Below are 20,738 nucleotides of genomic sequence, written 5' to 3' on the forward strand. Positions count from 1 at the left end.
TTGAAGGCAAAATGCAGAGGTATCAGGATTAAAGCAGTTTGGTACTCCAAATCTGTGTACGCCTTTTGGATTTATTAGGTTTTTGTGTTTATCTTTAATTTTGATAAATACTATAGCTCCTGTGCTGGTTTAAAGTTGGATTATTAGGTTTTTGTGTTTTTTCTTTAATTTTGATAAATACTATAGCTCCTGTGCTGGTTTAAAGTTGGATTATTAGGTTTTTGTATTTTTTCTTTAGTTTTGATAAGTGCTATAGTTCCTGTGCTGGTTTAAAGTGTTGATGAAGTGAAGGAGTTGCTGGTTTGTGTTGTGGTGGGGTCTGAAAAAATGCTGTGTTTTAGACAGCAGATTATTTGCATTTAGGCGATGTAGAAACTGTGCATGAATACATTTTCAAGTATATTGATAGGGGAGAGAATTGCAACAGGTCTGTAGTTATTAAACTCTGTAGATGTGCTGCCTTTATGTAATGGTATAATAAAGGATTTTTTTTCAGATGGAAGGAATGTATTTTTCAGATACAGATCTACTTGTCAATATAGGTTCATAGGTTGATACTAGGCTATCTGCCCTAGGGCATTTATAAACCTAGCCAGAGTGTGTTTGGCTTTCGCCACCCTTTTAGATTAGTTGACTGTGCCTTTGTATAGTTGGTCACAGAAGAATAGCCCTTTTAAGTTTAGTTTACTGTGCCTCTGTCTAGTAGGGACACAGAAGAGATCCCAGGGGTAAACCTACAATCTCCCATCCATTTGTCAAGATTTCTCTTCAAGAGGGTCAATGAGGGGCTCTGCCTAACATGGATTGGGATTTTGTTCCAGAGTGAGGGGAGCCTGTAGGATATGAATCTGTCCCTCCAGCATGCCCTATTTATCTCTGTGCTGAGGTTTAGGTCCCTGGAGTGTGTAGCTCTAAGGGATTTGGATTTCCTGAGGTGGAGCATGTCCATTAATTCAGGGTTGGACATGGCTTTATACGTCAGGCACAGATCGCCTCTGAGTAGGCGGCAAGCAACTGAGTAGAGCTGGAGTTTCTTTAGCCTAACTGAGTAGGGCATCTGTTTTAGTCCCTTCATCCTCTTGGTGAGGTACTTTTGGGGTCTTTCCAGTTGCTGCAGGTGTCGGGTACGGTGCATCCCAAATGGGGGATTGTATTCAATTATGGGCCTGATAAGTGATGAGTAGAGGGGCACAATGACCTCTCTTGATCTAGATGTGAACCCTTTTGAGATAAGGTGGGCTATATAGAAGGTCTTTCCAACCACTTTGGCAACGTGATTGTCGAAGGAGAGATTGCTATCTACTTGGGTCCCCAAATCCCTAATTACTTCTTCCATACTTAATGGATTACCACCTATGTGGTAATTTGTGGGCACTTTGTTTTTTCCATAGGGGATGACTATGCACTTTTTGGCATTTAGTTTTAGGCCATGGCTCTGGCACCAGTTATCTGTCTCTGTGAGACCCCTTTGGAGGATGCTTGTGTCAGTCGGTGAGTCGATTATAGCACCCAGTTTGCAGTCATCTGCGAACTTGGTCAGCCATAGTCCTCCTATAGAAAATGAAAAAGCAATTGCCTCTGCAGCCATTTTTATGTAGACTGAGGGTAGTTGGTTTTAACTTATGTAGGAGTTTTTTAATGGTGGAGGTAGGTACTCTGCAGAAGTCAAATAACTGAGGATATTTAGCAGAGGCTGCTGGTACTGAGAGGGTAGTGGAAGTATTAATGTTTGTGAGGAACAATATAGTCTGTATAAAATAGTTGCTAAACTGTGTGAGAATTGAATTGGTGTTATTGTTGGATGTAGGGGTGAGGTGATCCTTTGGCCTGGATGTAAAAGCTTGTTTATGATTGTCTAGAAGAGTTTTGGTTGTTTTAATGTTTATTTTGGAGAATGTTATAATACGTTTGCTTGTCATGTTTTATTTGGTATTTTGTCCTATTCCTTGGGTGCCTAAAAAGTTCAAATATATTTTGTTCATAGGTTTATAGGTAGGTACTAGGCTATCTGCCTGAAGGCATTTATAAGCCTAGCCAGAATGTGTTGGCTTTCGCCGCCCCCTTAGATTAGTTCTCTGTGCCTCTGTCCAGCAGAGCCATTGAAGTGATCCCTGGGGTAAACTTTGTTTCCCATCCACTTGTCAAGGTTTCTCTTGAAGAGGGTTAGCGAGGAGCTCTGCCTAATGTAGATTGGAATCTTGTTCCAGAGCATGGGAAGTCTCTGGGACAGGAATCTATCCCTCCAGCACGGTCTATTTATTGTTGTGGTGATTTTTAGATCACTAGAGCATGTGGCTCGAGGGGATATGGTTGTCTTTAGGTGGAGCATGTCCATCAATTCTGGGATGGACATGGCCTTGTATGTCAGGCAGAGATTACCTCTGAGTAGGCGGTATGCAACCGAGTACAGCTGGAGTTTCTTCAGCCGAGCTACATAGGGCATCTGTTTGAGGTCAGTGATCCTCTTGGTGCGGTACTTCTGTGGTCTTTCCAGCTGTTGCAGGTGTCTTGTAAGGTACATCCCAAATGGGGCATTGTACTCTATAATGGGTCTGATGAGTGATGTGTAGAGGAGCACAATGACCTCTTTTGATCTTGATGCAAACCCTTTTGTGATTAGGTGGGCCACACAGAAGGATTTTCTAACCACTTTGGCAATGAGATTATCAAAGGAGAGGTTACTATCTACTTGGGTCCCCAGATCCCTTATTATGTCTTCCGTATTTAGGAGGCAACCACCTATGTGGTAGTTTGTGGGTACTTTGTTTTTTCCAAAGGGGATGACTATGCACTTTTTTGCATTTAGCTTGAGGCCATGGTTTTGGCACCCAGTATCTGTTTCAGTGAGACCCTCTTGGAGGATGTCTGTGTCAGCTGGAGAGTCAATTATAGTGCCCAGTTTGCAGTCGTCAGCGAACATGGTCAGCCACAGTCCTCCTGTGCATGCCTGTACCTCTGAGAAGTATATGCCAAACAGGAGGGGTCCTAGGACGGAGCCATGGTGAAAGCCACTTGTAACTGGTTTAGAGTCAGACCTAGCTCCCGCAATTCTTGCCATGTGGGTTCTGTCCGTGAGCCAGTTGGCAACCCATCTCGTGATGTAGGGGTTTATGTTCAGGCTGGTGAGCTTGTCTATAATACCTGAATGGGGAATGGTGTAAAAGGCCTTAGCGATGTCTCGGTAGGCTGTGTGGACCACCTTTCCCTCATCTACAGCCTTGGTAACTATCTCAAAAATGTCCACCAGGTTTAGGAGGCATGATCTGTCCTTAACAAAGCCGAACTGGGTAGGGTCCAGTGTTTGGAGGTTCCCAATGTCTCTGTTAATGAGATCCATGATGATGCGCTCCATAGCCTTACGGACCAAGCTAATCAGGCTTATAGGGTGATAGTTCCTGGGGTCTGTTTTGGCTCCACCTTTGTGGAACAGAATAACCGTTGCGGTGCACCACTCTGTTGGCACATAGCCTGTGGAGAGGCTGAGTTTGAACAGTGTGTTTAGGTGAGGGGTTAGTTCATGTTGGACCTCATGTAGGATGCAGCCTGGGACACCGTCCGGTCCCATTGATGCTGTGTTTTTGGCTTTGGAGAGGGCTGTTTTAACCTGAGTGTCTGTAATTTCAGGGGTACTACATTCTTCTGGTATGGGCCCTTTTGGGAGTGAGAGGGGGGTGAAGTTTGCACTGAAGCGGTCTGCCAGGATGTTGGTAATGTCGGTTGGCTCAGTGTATTTTGTGCCATTATGCACTAACTCCAAGCAGATCTGAGAATTGCTATTTAGATTCTTGACATAGCTAAAGCATGCCTTGTGGTTATCTTTGGAGTCCTTGGCAATTTTTCTTTCGAAGCTAGCCTTGGATGATTTTATGAGGGATTGTAGTTTCTTGCTGATACTGATCAGGGATGTCTTCCTTTCTTGGGATTTTACTCTTTTCTGTACTAGTTTCCTCCTTCTATTGTATAGGTTGTTTATGGCAGGGGTCCACCAGACTGGTTTCCTTTTCTTGGAGGAGTGTGTCTTGGTTTTGCTTGGGATTGCGTGATCCATGCATTCTTGTAGGTGCCCGTAGAGTGCATTGGTAAAGGATTTTGCATCTTGGACAGAGTTATCCTTTAGCATGGGGGCTTTGAAACTTTCCAACTCGGTCTTAAGTAACGTGAAGTTTGCTTTTGAAAAGTTTTTCACGGTGGTTTCTTTAACTAGGGGAGGGGGTGGAATGTGGATATCTAGAGTGATTAGTTTATGGTCAGAGGTAACCAACGGGTGGTTGACCTCCGGTGTGGAACACCGGTCGCCCATGTTGGTGATGACCAGGTCCAATATCTTGTCACCTCTGGTGGGAGTGTTAACCACTTGATCCAGGGTGTTTGAGTTTATAAATTCTAGGAAATGTTGGGCAAGGGAGTTTGTACTTGAGTAGTTCTCCCAGTTAATGTTTGGGTAACTGAAATCACCCAATATCAGGGTGTTTGGTAGGGCCTTTATGCTTCCCAGTGTTTCCAGAAATGTGGAATGGGGGTCCTGGGACATGGTGGGTGATCTGTAGCAAGCTACAATTTGAATTTCAGTTTTGCCCATTGTTAGTTGCACGTGGATGATCTCTGAAGCATCATGCTGTGCCACTAACCTGGAGGTGTGGGTACCCTTGATGAATATGGATACACCCCTGCCTTTTATATTTCATTTCAGGTTTTGTGGCTGAAATGTATGGTATGAGCTGTAGCCATGTAGTGCTGGGATGCTCACCGAAGCCTTAAACCAGGTTTCTGTTACTGCACATATATCAGTTTTCTCCATACAGAGGAGTGCCTGCATTTTGAGATTTAGACTTCTGGCATTGAGTAGCATTACCCTCAGTTTTTGTTACTTGTGCTATTTACGGTGGTGGTTTTGTCTTTTGAGCCTTGCCTAAAAAAGGCAAATTGGAGGTGGCAAGAGCCTTGGCCAGTATTCAAAAGCCTAGGGGTGACAGATGCAACCGTCTCTAGCAAAGCAGCGTGGCTTGTCGAGCATGTGTTCTATTTTTGTGCCATTTTTTCCAGGGTTTGTTATGCTATAGCATTCGTTTCTTTATTTCCTTTGTTAGCCATGGGACAAAATTGAATCTAACCCCCTTGGTGAATACTGGGGCAAGGATACTGAGAATTTTTAGAAATATCTGGAAGTGTATGACAGCAGAGTGTAAGAGTCCAAGGGCATAGATTTTAGTATTTTCCAGTTTTCTGACTTATGATCATGGTTGTAAATTGTATGTTTATCTTGGGTATTGTAACTTCTGAGTGCGTAACTCGGTACTAGGTAGATGGTCATTTAAGCTTTCTGAAAGACTACCAGTTGTCCTACTCACTACTATTTCATTTGTGGATCTTAGTAACCAGTGTAATTAACTGTAAAGCCATATAAGTGTATGGAATCAGATGGGTTGTTGCTATTGATACATTCACGTTTTGTCTTAAACGTGCATTTACTACATATAACGTAGATATATATTGCTGTAGTAGGCAATAAATCTATGAACTTTAATTTTTCCTTGGAAAAAGCTTACTCTAGGCACAAAAAATATATTTTTAATCGGAAGAGAAAGTGCTACTCATCATTTGAGCAGCTCAGCAGGTTTCGAAAAGGACAAGTAGCTGAAGTCCAGCCTGCTTATAAGTGCATCCACACCCACATCCTGTCATAACAAGGGTTGACTTGTAAGTGCAGCCACACCCACATCCTGTCATAACAAGGGTTGGCTTATAAGTGCAGCCACACCCACATCCTGTCATAACAAGTGTTGGCTTATAAGTGCAGCCACACCCACATCCTGTCATAACAAGGGTTAGCTTATAAAGTCCAGGCTTTTTATAAGTGCAAGAAATGCTGCTTTATCCATTTAACAACCCGACATATTTTTGAAATCAGAAGGTAGACTATTTTCTATCGTAACGGATTGACTTGCTATATGCCCCAGGATGCCCACTCCACGTTTCTTGATATACTGAGTAATGTTAAGGTACAGCCCAATACCCTAATAATGGGCAATTTCAACTACCCCACCATCAACTCAGAAAACTACTCATGTACTAACTCTTTTGCTCAATGCTTTCTGGTATTTATAAATTCCATCGCCCTGGATCAGCTTGGTCATACCTCCACCAGGGGCAGCAATATCCTAGATCTGGTCATTACCAATATGTACAACCAATGTTCCATGCCAGAGTCTCCTCGCTGGTCAGATCCGACCACAAGCTATCACCCTAGGCATCAATATCCTGCCCCACCCCCCATTAAGGAAACCACCTTAAAAAACTTCTCCAAGGCCAACTTCATGCTTCTTAAGACAGAAGTGGCAAGCTTCACGACACTCATACAGATGGAAATAGAGGTATGACTGCTGAATCCTATACAAATGCGCTGTATAACATACACGAGTGCATGGATCGTGCCATCCCCAACAGAATCAAGACACTATCCTCAAAAAAAAGGAAAACAATCTGGTGGTCTCCTGCCATAAACAAACTCTACAACATAAGTAAGAAGCTGTTGCAAAAAAGAGTAAAATCCCCTGATTGCAGGAACTCCATGGTCAGCCTCAGTAAGAAGCTGAGATCCCTCATAATATCCTCCAAAGCTAGTTATGAAAATAGAATCACCATTGATTCTAAAGACATCCACAAAGCATTCTACAGTTATGTCAAGAATCTCAATGGCGACACTCAGAATTGCTGTGAGCTACAGCATAATGACACTAAATATACAAAACCAACCGATATTGCCAACATCCTGGCAGATAGGTTCAGTGCAAATGTCACCCCCCAAAGGGCCCATCACTATACCGGAAGAATGCAAAACCCCTGTAAGCATGGCTGCACAAGTAAAGACTGCACTCTCCAAAGCCAAGAACCATGGGACCTGACAACATCCCAGGCTGCATTCTGCACAAGCTACAGAACGATCTGGCACCCCACCTAAGTACAATGTTTAATCATAGCCTCACTTCAGGCTTTGTGCCTACTGAATGGTGCACAGTGACAGATGTTCATCGTGCATACAGCTGCGGTCATTACAGATAGGTTATCCTGCCGTCAGGCGGGTCCTCGGTCGGCCGAATTCCAAAGTCTAGGTCTGGCGTCGGTTGTCGTCACTTCTTCCGCAGGGGTATAAAGAGGCAGCTGACGCCATTTTCTTCAGTCTTTCTTGCCGCGTGGTGCGCAGAAGCAGTTCGCAAGTGCCAGTCGGCCAGCTCCTGAGATTTACGAAAGTATTTCAGCCAAGTCTTCTTTAAAAAACTTTTCTTGCCTCAGACCGATGTCAGACAAAGTTAATAATTGCATTTCTTGTGGGAAGCAAATGCATAAGGATTTCCACTCTTTCTGTATACTTTGCTTAGGCCCAGACCATTTTTGTGCTAGGTTCAACAAGCGCACTATTAAGCACCGGGCAGAGTTCGCCCTTCATTATTTTGGCAAATAATTTAATTATATCATGTCATCGGATACACCAACACCAGTTTTAAGCAAAAGACGCAAAGATAAGGACCAACATCTGAGGTCCACACCGAGTACTGAGACCACGCTTATTCTCAGCAGCCCCTGAATACCAATGAAACTATTTTACCAGTGACTTCAGTACCCTAGGTCGCAGGCTCCTCGGTCTCCATTCCTTCTGCAGATACCGACACCACTCTTGGTGGGGAAACTCAAAATTTAGTCAGGCCTGCCATTTCTGAAGGTGTCTTCAGGCCTTCCACTTTCTCTATTAAATCCTTCACTAAATCTCAAGCAGCCATGAAAACTAAAAAACAGGGTCCTCAGACCACCTCTCAAGGCCCCATGCCTAAAAAGCAGATGCTTAAAATGGCTGAGGATTTGATAACTCTCATCAGGGGTTCTCAACCCCTCTCTGACAAAAGGCCCAGATTGGAGGAAGACTACCCTTCCTCAGACCTGGCTTCTATTACCTCAGAACATTCTGAGGACCAGGATTATGCCTATTCCCCGTTCGAAGACTCTGATGCTGAGGAGTCTATTCCCTCTATCCCCCCCCCCCCCCCTGAGGACCACTCTTTTGAGGAAACCCTGCATACATTGAGGGAACACTTTCACTGGGAAGGCCAAGATTACTCAGATTCCAAGAAAAGGCTCAGGGAATTTCTACTGCTCCCCCAGCATAGGCCCATGGCTATCCCTCCTGTTTTAGATATTTTGGATGATGTGAAGCCAGCCTTAATCCAGTTTCTTTACCTCCAGCCCCTGTTAAACCAGACAGGTATTACCGGGTCCCTGATTCTCACCAGTTCCTCTATAAAAGCCATACTGCTGACCCAAAAACTATTTCACAGGGTCCCAAGGGAATAAAGGCCTCTACTGCTAAAATTCAGAGAGAGATTCCAGAGCATTAGAAAGGTGGGGGAAAAAGGTGTATACATCTGCCACTTTAACCATGAGGGCATTAAACTGTCAATTCCATATGTTAAAGTGCCAACAGTTTTTGTTATCTCAGTTGAAAAGCAAAATGACACAAACAGAACAACCAGATTTGAAAGAGTTGCAGGATTTGTTGCATGGTGCAGAGCAAGTGGGTAGACATACCTTGCAGTGTGGTTTTGATGCTTTAGAGGCCTCATGTAGAGCTGCTGTCATGGGGTCTGTTATACGTAGACATGCTTGGCTCAAAGAGCAAACCTTACCAGATCATGTCAAAGCAAAGTTATTAGATGCACCACTTCAAAAAGATGTATTGTTTGGTGTTAAAGCTGAGGAGGTACTAAAGAAAATGGAGGAAAAAGCGAAATCTATGCAAACAGTGAAAGATTTCCTACAGGTACAACCTCCACACTTCAGCAGAAACTGGCCTTCAAAAAATTGGTCCTTTCCAACCACGGACAGACCTCAAAGGGGCAGATACAGAAAGGGGTAGAGGACAACCTCAAGGATCTTACAGAGCAAGACAGTGGCAAGCACCAATCCCAAGAGGTGGAGAAGATAGATCACAGTCATTTAGAAAACAGACACAATGACTTCCCCCTATGCCTGCCAAGCAAAGCTTTAATGGCAGCACCTTTGGGGAAAACTGGCATTATTTTCAAAAACTGCCATATTGTTACAAAAGACAAATGGATTCTGGACATTATAGACAGAGGCTACAGGTTCCACTTTCACACCCTTCCAAAAATGAGAGGCATGCCAAACCTGCCACAAAATCAAAGGGCAGAGGCACAAAGACAAATTTCTGCTCTCATGGATATGAAAGCGATTCAAGAGGTACCTGCAAAAGAACAAGGTCAAGGGTTTTATTCCAGACTATTCCTGGTACCAAGGAAAGACAAAGATTGGAGACCTATCTTAGACCTATCCATCCTAAACACATATCTACAGGTGCCAAAATTCAAGATGCTCACATTACAGCAGCTTCTTCCCATGCTGGGCAAGGAGTCTTGGCTGGTAACATTGGACCTCAAGGAGGCATATCTGCATGTCCCTATCAGACAAGATTGCAGAAGATACCTCAGATTTCTTGCAGGTTCAACACATTACCAATTCTCTGCATTGCCCTTTGGCTTATCTACTGCACCCAGAGTGTTTACGAAATTCCTGGCATCAGTAATTGCCTTCTGCAGACTACAAGGACTATAAATCTACCCATATCTGGACGACTGCCTGATCCAAGCGGACAGCAAGGACATTCTATTGCAGCATCTGGCATTTGTAATAAAACTGTTAAAGAAATCAAAACTAATACCTTCTCAACAGATAATTTTCCTGGGTGCCAGCTTAAATACAACCACCCAGAAGAACTGTTTTGGCAGATAAGAACTTCTGCATATGTTCCTCCAGGGTTGAATGAGGCGGTTTCAATAAAATGTATTCTTAAGCTTAGGGCTTTAAAAAGATAAATAGATAAAATAAAAGTTAGATCAAAGGAGGGATCAAAGGCAAATTTAGGCTCTGTTAGCTTGCATGCGTGTTTATTTACATAATTTTATTTTATTTTATTTCATTTTATTAGAAGGCTTGCTATGTATGAATAGTGGGATCATTTTTAAGAATAGATCAGATAGTGTAAAAATGTTTCTTGGTTCCACACAAAATAATAGTAAGTTCATGGGATTGTATACAATCGCCATGAATCTTACATAAACACATATATTTACATGGTTTTAAAATATATATATAAAAAACACATCATTTGAGTTTTTAAGAAACTATATAATAGTGGCCTCAACATGTGGGGTATAAGGAATTAGTTTATATTTAAGTTATAATCAGCTTCCTCTCTGAGCACGCTGACTTTAAAATTCATTACCTTTACTAAATTAGGAAAATCATTGTGCGATGTTTAGTAAAATAAGATGATCTGTTTTTTTAGAAAAGCATGATGTATTAATTGATGTGAGTGTTTTTATTGGTTAATTGATTTTTAAATTGAGTATTTAATTAATGTTTTTTGCATTTGAAAAATGTTTCAGTCTGATGAAGGTGGAGGTACTTTCTTCCACCGAAAGCGCTTACTGTTAATATTTTCAATAAACAGCCCGTGCGGCCACCTGTGTTTCGTTCCGTTTTCCACGTTTTGTTTTATCAGATTGTTTTACTACATTATATTCGTTTTTACAACCACACAGAAGGCCTACCTCATGCCAGACAAACAAGGGCAACTGTTTCAATACTTCAGCAAAATGGCAACTTTCACCAGACGAACTGCAAGGAAAGTCCTGCAGGCTCTGGGATTCATGGCATCTTGTATCCTACTAATCCCATGTGCAAAGCTGCATATGAGGAAACTACAATGGTACCTAAAAATCTTATGGTCTCAACACAGCCACAGCTTGGAAACAATTATACCACTCATTCCATGCCTTCAAAAGGAATTTTTGTGGTGGGCTCAAGCATGCCAAAGAAACTCAGGTCTCCCTTTCTGTGTACCTCAAGCAACTCAAATCATCACAACGGACGCATCAGACTACGCCTGGGGAGCACACATGGCAGATCAGTGCATTCAGGGAAAATGGTCCCAAAAAGAGAAGCACCTACACATCAACCAAAAGGAGATGCTAGCCGTGCAAAATGCTCTTATGACCTTCAAAGACCTACTGCATCCGGGCCAGCTATTGATAAGGACAGACAACACCACAGTCATGTGGTACATAAACAAACAGGGGGGAACTCATTCATACCCCCTGTGCAGGCAAGCCATGACCCTATGGAACACAGCTCTGGAATTGCAAATTCAACTACAGGCACAATTCCTGCCAGGGAAGGAAAAAACACTGGCAGACAACCTAAGCAGAAATATGACAGATCCACACGAATGGAAGTTGCATCCTCAAGTTTTCACAAAGATAACTCAGGCATGGGGACAGCCAGACATAGATCTATTTGCTACCCACAGAAATTAGCAGTTGAAAAAAATTTGTTCAAGGACCTATCATCCACAGGCCTGGAAAGTGGACGCACTCTCTTTCAATTGCACAACATTGACAGTCTATGCCTTCCCGCCTCTTCCTCTACTGACCAAAGTTCTACTAAAAGCCAGAGCAGAGAGGCCACAAATGATTCTCATTGCTCCAGACTGGCCACGACAACACTAGTATCCGCTCCTAAAGAACCTGACACACTCCCTACCATGGATCCTACTTCTAGTACCTCTTCTGTTGTCCCAGCACAACTACAAAACCCTTCACAGCCAGCTCAAAACCCTAAATCTAGCTGCATGGAGAATACCTTAATTTCCCAACAGACTCTCCTCTCCAAGGAGGTGCAGGATGTCATCTTGGAGGCCAGAAGACCTTCTACTAGAAAAGCCTACTCCGCCGAATGGAAACAATTTTGTTCCTGGAATCAAGCAAAGGGCCAGAATCCTTGGGTAATAAATATACCTCAAATTTTACAGTATCTAGCTGAGATGTTAAACAGTGGCCTTTCCTTCTCCTCCATCAAGATCCACGCTTCAGCCATTTCTGCACAATACAATACAGACCCTCCTTTATTCTCACATCCCCTATTAAGGCAGTTCCTTAGAGGGTCAAAAAATATAAAACCCCCAAGGAAACCACCAGTTCCAGCTTGGGACCTCAAGCTGACCTTGCCTCCCTTTGAGCCAGCCTCTTCAACAGAGCTACAATACTTGTCATGGAAAACAGCCTTCCTTAGCATGCAGGGTTTGAACTGCAGGCCCTCATGGCTGTACAACCATTCATCATTTTCCATCAGGACAGAGTTTCCAACCCTACCTTCATGCCAAAGGTAGTATCCAGTGTAGCCTTGAACCAGACTATCCACTTACCTACCTTTTATCCAAATCCACAGAACAAAGGGGAGAGACTACTACATTCCTTGGACATTCACAGACAACATTACTTGGACAGAACAAAGCCATTCAGGAAATCTGAGCAACTCTTTGTGTCCTATGCTACAGGTGCTCAAGGAAAGGCCATTTCCAAACAGACAATTTCAAAATGGATAGCCCACTGCATTCACTTTTGTTATTCATTTCATGGAAAATCTGTGCTTGCATACATCAGATCCCACTCCACCAGGGCCACAGCTACCTCTGCAACTTTCCTCAGGGGGTCCCTACCAAGGACATTTTGGAAGCAGCTACTTGGAGTTCAGTGCACACTTTCTCCAAGCACTACCACCTTCCACTATACTCAAAATCTAGAGCGGGCTTTGCCACAGCAGTCCTGCAGGGCATCTTCGCTCCTCCTAGTTCTACTTAGTGCCTACCGCCCCTTTCTTAGCTTTGGGATTCTACCCATCTGTAATGACTGCAGCTGTATGCACGATGAACATAGTACAGTTTTGTACCTACCATAAATGTAGACGTTTGAGTGCTCATACAGCTGCAGTCCAGGTTACCCACCCTCCATCCCCTCTCAGGACAGGCCTTATGACAACACCTAATCATACAACCTATTTGGGGTATTCTTTTATGGTGTATTTGCTTGCAACTACTGTTTTTTGATTTATCTATATTGCATGTTTGCATAACATTATGTTTTGCCTTCCTTCTGGGGACACCTGACATCTGGGGCAAGAAAAACTGAAGAAAAATGGTGTCGGCTGCCTCTTTTATACCCCTACCACACTGACGTCAGGGAAGAAGCGATGACAACCGACGCCGGACCTAGACTTTGGAATTCGGCAGGATAACCCATCTGTAATGACTGCAGCTGTATGAGCACTCGAAAATCTACATTTATGGTAGGTACAAAACTGTACTTTATCCCACTCCACAAAGGGAGTGCCACCACAGACCCCAGGAACTACTGCCCCATTAGCCTGATGAGCGTGGTCTGCAAGGTCATGGAACATGTCATCTTGGAGCTTATAAACAAGGACATAGGTAACCTCCAAACTCTGGGCCCCACTCAGTTTGGGTTTGTAAAAGGTAGGTCATGTCTCCTAAACCTGAATGACTTCTTTGAAGTAGTCACCAGAGTTGTGGACGACGGTAAGGTGGTGCACATGCCTATCTTGACCTCACCAAGGCTTTCAACACCGTCCCCCACTCTGGAATTATAGATAAACTCACAAGACTGGGCATAAATCCCTATGTCACAAGATGGGTGGCCAACTGGCTTACTGATAGAACCCACACAATGAAAGTAGCCGACTCCAAATCCAACTTCAGACCAGTGACAAGTGGTCACTGGGTCCTCTCCTGTTTGGCATCCACTTCTCAGAAGTCCAGGCTAATGCAGCAGGTCTTTGGCTAACAAAGTTCACAAACGACTGCAAATTAGGTGCCATAATAGAATCGCCTAATGATGTGGACATTCTACAAAGGGGCCTCACTGAGACTGATGCTTGGTGTCAAAGTCATGGCCTCAACCTCAATGCCAAGAAGTGCGTTGTCATCCCCTTTGGGAAAAACATTGTACCCATGAACTACCACATAGGCGGTAGCCTACTAAACACTGAAAGTGTGATAAGAGACCTTAGGGCACAGGTGGACAATAGTCTCTCCTTTAATAATCACATTGTCACAGTATTCAAGAAATCCTTCTATGTGACACGCCTCATCACAAAGGGGTTCACATCCAGAAAAAAAGAGGTCATTGTTCCCCTCTACTCATCCCTCATCAGACCCATTATAGAGTAACTCGTAAGGCATCTAGAACAACTAGAAAGGCCACAGAAATACATCACTAAGAGGATTACCGACGTCAAACAGATGCCATATGCAGACTGTCTCAAAAAACTCCAGCGCTACTCCGTCGCTTATCGCCTACTCAGAGGTGACCTCTGCCTAACATACAAAGCCGTGTCAAACCCAGATCTGTTGGACATGCTACACTTAAAGAAACCCCAATCACTCAGAGCCACAAGCTCCAGGGACCTAAACCTTGCCATCACAATAAACAGAGCATGCTGGAGGGATAGATTCCTGTCCCAGAGACTTCCCATGTTCTGGAACAGACTACCCATTCATGTCAAGTAAAGCTCCTCATTGGCCCTTTTTAAGAAAAATCTCAACAATTAGATGGAAAATAGGAAATTCACCCTGGAGATCACTTCTGTGGTTCTGCTAAACAGGAGCGCAGAAAAATAACTTTCTTGGGTGGCGAAAGCCAGGGATCTTTTTTTGGCTAGGCTTATATAGGCCCCAGGGCCAATAGCCTACTACCAGCCAATGAACCTATCCTCTGTGTACTTAAAGTACAGTTTATTACTAGATTATTAGGATTTTGCCTTTCACACCAGTACAAATTACAACTGGTGTTACTGCCATTGTACTACTCACTTAATGAATGCATCTATCCACAACCCTACTTTTCCCCATTTTTGCACATAGGGTCAGGGTGTCACATCAATAGTGACCGTCATCTAGAGCAACTTTTCATGTTAAATTGCTACAGCAGCACCATTGTATATTTATCTTTCAGCCCTTTGGGATTAATGTCCAACATTTAAAATTACTGGCCAGACTATGTGCAGGTTTTTATGTTGACTCCTAAAACACTGCATTCAAAGTCAGACATTAGATGTTGCCAGTCATGTGCTCAATGGCATTTTGGATGAAGCCCTGGTTATAACCCAGGCAACCAGCAATTGACAAGTGACCCAAAAGCTGGAAGAGCTAGTGAGGGAGGGTGAGAATGAGTAGCTGATGGTGGCTTACATAGCCTGGTGGGGGGGAGAAGCGGGCAGCGTGGCTTGTTAACATACTGACACCGAGTAGAGGGTGGATGTCATGCGTATTTTCTAACTCTTAATATTGCAGGCTGAAGTTGTCAGTTACTGTGGGTAGTTAGAGATTATTGTTAACCCTGATGGCTTCCTGCAGGATGACATCCCATGACTGTCACCTGAAGAGGACCAGACAGTGTTGTTGGGTTATGACAGGAATGAAAGCTGGCAGGTAGTGGGAGTAAAAAGCATATTTAAAACATTGCAAGTGCCAGGACTTCTGTAGGGTACTCCAAGTAGAAGATAGTTATCAAAATACTTTGCAAAAGATAATCCACTTAAGTTTATCAAAAACATTATATTATGACTGCTTCAGTGCTAGTGCATGCCACACCTGAAAACGACAGATTTAGGAGCATGTCAGTTGTACAAATTGCGTGCTGATACCACAAAATAATTTTGCTGAAAGCCATACTCAGCACTAATGGAGTTTACTGTTGTCACTTGCTTTAAGTTCCTAGCTGGCTTGTTAAGATTCCAAGAAATGTTGCCACTCTATTTTAACAATCTGCATTCCGCAGACCTAGACATTCATTTGTAATATGACAGTTAATACTGACTATCTTTACTTTCAGGTTCACTTTCTGACCAAAGAAGAGAATTGTAAATTGTAAAATTGTAGCTTTCTTGTCTCAAACAAGTGTTGAAATGTGAAGACAACATATTACCATTCAGTGCTTAACAAAAACAGTGTTACAAAGAACAAATATTACCCATTAAATGTGTCCTAATGAAGAATATAGGAAAACTAACCTTGGTTGTCATGTTTCATTAGCATACCGTATACTTATACTTTGATAGTATTTCTCAATGGCTATATTTTCCATTTAATGACAGATTTTTACGGTTTTATTATGAAAAGATCTTACAAAAACTTTTTTCACCTAACTTTTAAGCCAGTATTGTTGGGTTTTCTACCACATTAAAATTGTCATTTTTTTTTTTCATTATTAAGTTTGTTTTGCTGTAGAAACTTTATGCCTACTTGCGTCCATTTTCCCTTTAAGGACTTTAACTTTCTTGCTCTGACTCTTGAGCTGACCTGGTACTGAACTATGTTGATCTGCTTGTATTTTTTATTGTTATTGACAAAATAATTGATTGATTAGCTTTGCCTTATCTTTATGGTTATTGTGATAAATATATGTACGCAATAGCCTAATGCACTAAATGTGTCATTGTGTTTTCTAGCCTATCTTAGGGATGGGGGACTTCATGGTGTGTCTTCAACCTTTGACCTGAAGAGCCTTCTGTCAGAGGTCAGAAGTTTGCGACTTCAGCTAGAGCACAGCATCCAGCTCAACAGCTCCTTGAGGCAACAGCTGGAGCAGCAGCTGACAGGGAATGCTGGGAAGGAACAACGCCCCTCCTGTATCAGCATATTTCCAACCAGCGAGCTTGGCAGCAGGAAGGAGGTTTACCAAGGTAGGTGGATCAGTAGTTTTCTTGTGGGAGTTGAAAGTCATGTCATGACAGACTGGGTTGTTCATTTAGGATCCTTGAGAAGATAAACTAGGCATACTTGTATTGTTCTTGTTTGGATGAGTGATAAGTTTTAAAATAAAAATGCTTGCTGGTATAAATAGCCTTGGTAAACCTAACCTTTTTAGCATTTTCCCAGGCAATTTGGAATGTGAAACCTACTCACCTAATCAAGAAGGATTGCTGTCTGCCTCTCTAAATTCTTTCTTCTTACGTTAAATATGTGAATTGGAAAGTCTGCTTAGACATAGGAGTTGTATGTAATAATAAACGTAGCTTTAGAAACAATAGTTTATCTGTCGAAGCCAAAGGTGTGAAAGTGGTAGGATATGTTCCAGGAGAATGGGTACTGTTGAGCCAGCTGCCTTATTCAAGCTGTATAAAAAGCTCATCTGTCCAGTAACAAACTACAGCCTTTTCTGCTCGTAACATGTTAACTACACCAACTGTAATCAGTTCAGAGGAAGTACTTTAACAAAATTCACAAATTAAGGTTGTATAGCATAAACTACAAATATTTTAGGAGCAAAATCTTTATGGGATACAGAGCTTGCCAAGCAAACATTGAGAGCAAGAATTTTGTTGGTATGTAAAACAATAAAAGCCTTTTATACATTTAAACACATTATTTAAGGTGACAGTGTAATTGGGAGACATTCCTGTTCAAGGACTCAGCCTCTGCCAAGCAATGTGAATGTACCACTTAACAAAGATATCTTTTTCATGCCCTTAGCTGAAAAGTTGTTTAAAAGACTGGAAGAGAAGGGGGAAACGTGGACTGTAAAACAAGTGCTTTTTATCCTGTCTCTAAAATGTAGCAGAAGGTACGTTTCCAAAGGCTGGCCCATTTATATATAAAAAAGGCAAATGTCACAAGGGAAAGAAAGCACGGTACAGAAAAAAGTGGTAGGCAAAGCAGAGGGGTAAACATCAGGGACATTGCTCTCATTGCAAGCAGCTTTTAGTCAAGCTAACCATCCCCCTGTCTCAATGCTGTCCTCCATCTGTAGACCACTTAACTATTCACAAAGATAGGAGGTCACCTGGGTCAATGAGTCATAACCATTTTGAAACGAGTATGTAAACTCCAATTCTTAAGCAGACCCAAATTCTCAGGAATTCTCCCTGTTCCCACGGAACACTGTCATTTGGTCCCTGCTCCTTTAGAGGGCCTTCTAGAGCAGGAGATGATCGAAAAAAGAGATGACATGATTTTATTCCAGCCTGTTTCTAATTCTAAGAAAAGCAGGCAGCTGGAGATTCCAGAACTGTCAATGTTAAAATTCTAGATCTGTCAGTGTCAAACAAATTCTTAAAAGTACCACGTTTTCAAAATGGTTACTTTGTAAGACCTTCTCTCCCTCTTTTCCCTCACACCTTCACTGTCACCTTCGACCCAAAGGACTCCAACCTCCGTAATTCCCATTGCAAAGGTACACTGGAGGTCTCTAAGATTTGAGGCAGAGAATGTATGTACTGTTAGTTCACCTCCTTGCTGCTTCCCTGTATTTGGCTTGGGCCCTGGGTATAAGGAAAGTCCCTGTTTAATGCTACAACTGATTTCAAAATTGGTCTGAACCAAATCATGCAACTGCAAATCATTGTTTCTTCATACCAGTATAAGAACTTAGGGCCCTTCTAAATATCTGTTGTGTCAACCCAGCTGTTATCACTAGGGTAATATAAATCTAGTCCATGAAAGGGTAAGGTTACTTTAAACATCAGATGGGTTGGGAAATTTGGCTAAGCTTAAAATGACCTACAATGGCAGTAGTGTACTAACATATGAACCTATCAAAGGGAGAAGGATTCACAGTGGCACACTAGTGTAGGGGTTAACATTGTCACCTCACAGCAAGAGGTTCTCTGGTTCGATTCTTGGCTAGGGTGCCTTCTGTGTGGACTCTGCATGTCCTCGCTGCATTTTCATGAGTTTCCTCCCACATTCCAAAGCCATGTGTCTGGAGCGTTTTTCCCTGGGCCTCCGTTGAAAATGGGCTTGTCCTAGTTGGACTTCCCAGTCAACAAATGTTAAATAAATAAATAATAAATATTTTTTATTTATTTATTTATTTAGAAATCAGCCGAAAACTCCTGCTCTCTAGGTGACATGTTAATCACTGCACCACTGTGCCGCCCTATAAATAAATAAATAAATAAATAAATAAATAAATAAATAAATAAATAAAATAAATATGTTTAATGTGCATAAGCAGCACATGTGTAAACTAGATAGGACCAGCGACTTCTAGAATCCAGAGCAACTTTATTTTTCATTTAAACCAAAGAAATAAGGCAAAGTAGTGTGTCAAAACAACATGCCCCCTCACAGTATAAGTGACTAGTATTGTCTTCTCCTGTTGTCATAGAAAACACTTTTTGGGACAGCTGGGGGCTCCCACTACAGCAGCTGTCTTTAGGAGCCCATCAGCTCAGAGTATCTGTGAAGCATCTAGTTGGAGTTCCTGCCACACTTTTTCAACGCATTATAAACGGTACATCGACTCCAGATGTAGGGCTGGTTTTGCTCCAGCAGTCCAAGCTGTGCAGTACAAGGCCTGTAGTACATTTGCTATTTCTGATGAATGATGATATAGCAGTGATGCCTGTGAGGAACACACTACAGGTCACTGAATGCAGGAATCACTGCTGTCATATTGAGTTCCCTCCTCTTAACACTGTTCCTTAGCTGTATATGATAGCCTCAGAGGTGAGGTTGCTCTGTGTTATCTAGATATGGTCGAGCTCCCTTTGTTGGGCAGCTGAATGCCTTTCCTATGGCAGCCTCATCCTAGAGGCCTGTAGTAAGAGGCACACTTATTGGGGACTATGTCTCTCTTTTTCACAAAAAGAGCTGAAGATGAAATGGCCTGTTCCCCCTTATCTACCCACATGCTACTGATGTCATAGAACTACAGAAGAGACCAGTCCATTCTGAGCATGCCTGAAGCTCTGGAATACAGACTGGATGAGCAGTCAACTTCCTGTGGCTAAATCCCATGTGTAACAAATGATACTGTAACACTGATATCTGGATTTGAACATCAAGTGCTGTGAGATTTTCAGACAGCAGTACTGTGTCTTTCTGTGGTTTAACAAGATGCCATTACATAGGAAAAATATAACAATAAAATTGTTGTACTTATCCAATATTAAGGTCAAAATTATTTTTACTTTTAAAACTTCATAAAAAATCAACTAAGCTTAACTATTCCAATTCGAGAAAACCTACTACTGGTGTCTAGGATGCAGCTGAAATGTCTGGCATTCTGACCTCAGGGAAGAGTCTCAAACTCTGACTAGCAACTCGTTACAGCTTGGGGGAGAGTAAAGCCTGCAAGCTTGAGCACAAGACAATACATGTAATCAAACTAGACTGCAAAGATAAGGGCAGTAGCATTATTTTCCACATGAAGACAGAAAAAGGCCCCACTTGTTTCTTTATAGAAGCAGTGTAGAAGCAGTGATCTACAGTGACCACTTTTGCTGAACTGAACACTGATGTCTGACTGTCAAAGCAGATTTTTTACTTTTTAGTTCAGTCATGTCCAGAGATGATGTGGTCAGAATGCTGTATGTGCATATGGTGTACCTCAAGAAAACAAACTTTAGTATTGCCATACACAAACCCTGTAAACCATGGTGTACAAATTACTTTTTTAAGATGCAACATTTTTCCCAGCACAAGGATACCAAATGTCCCATTTTCATAAATGAAACTAAAAGGGTGTAAGAAGTTAACATCCATAGTGAGATGCATGCTTATTTCATTACTGTGTTATGTTAGCATCTGCTCAGCTAAAGGCTTCTAATACAATTATTTTAGCGCATGTGATATATTGTATGATTCCATGTCTAGCACATGAACCATAGAAGAAAGGGCAGTTACGCTGGGGGTAAAAGCTACTCACCAGAAAAAAGGATGGCAGCATCACAAGCTGGGAGGGAGATAAGCCAGCTTCTGACCTCAGCCACACTACAATCTCCAGGTTGTACCCAGTCTAGAAGAGAAATATGTTTAACTTCAAAACTAAAAAAAATGAAAGGAAGATAAACCCCTAAATAACATACAGCTC

At 42.3% G+C, this 20,738-nt stretch overlaps 1 protein-coding gene across 7 annotated transcripts in view; it reads left to right on the forward strand.

Annotated features, from left to right (window-relative positions):
* Positions 1–20,738, forward strand: part of LOC122813133 (phosphodiesterase 4D interacting protein) — a 1,898,306-nt gene that overhangs the window by 1,819,545 nt on the left and 58,023 nt on the right. For all 7 annotated transcript variants that reach the window (XM_044085281.1, XM_044085280.1, XM_044085276.1 and 4 more), the window contains one exon: positions 16,372–16,605. In XM_044085281.1, coding sequence (XP_043941216.1) covers positions 16,372–16,605 — 234 coding nt within the window. The remainder of the gene's footprint in view (positions 1–16,371; positions 16,606–20,738) is intronic.

Source organism: Protopterus annectens, chromosome 10.part0, assembly GCF_019279795.1.
Source record: "Protopterus annectens isolate FY-2018-M chromosome 10.part0, PAN1.0, whole genome shotgun sequence".
In the NCBI taxonomy this organism is placed as follows: Eukaryota; Metazoa; Chordata; order Ceratodontiformes; family Protopteridae; genus Protopterus; species Protopterus annectens.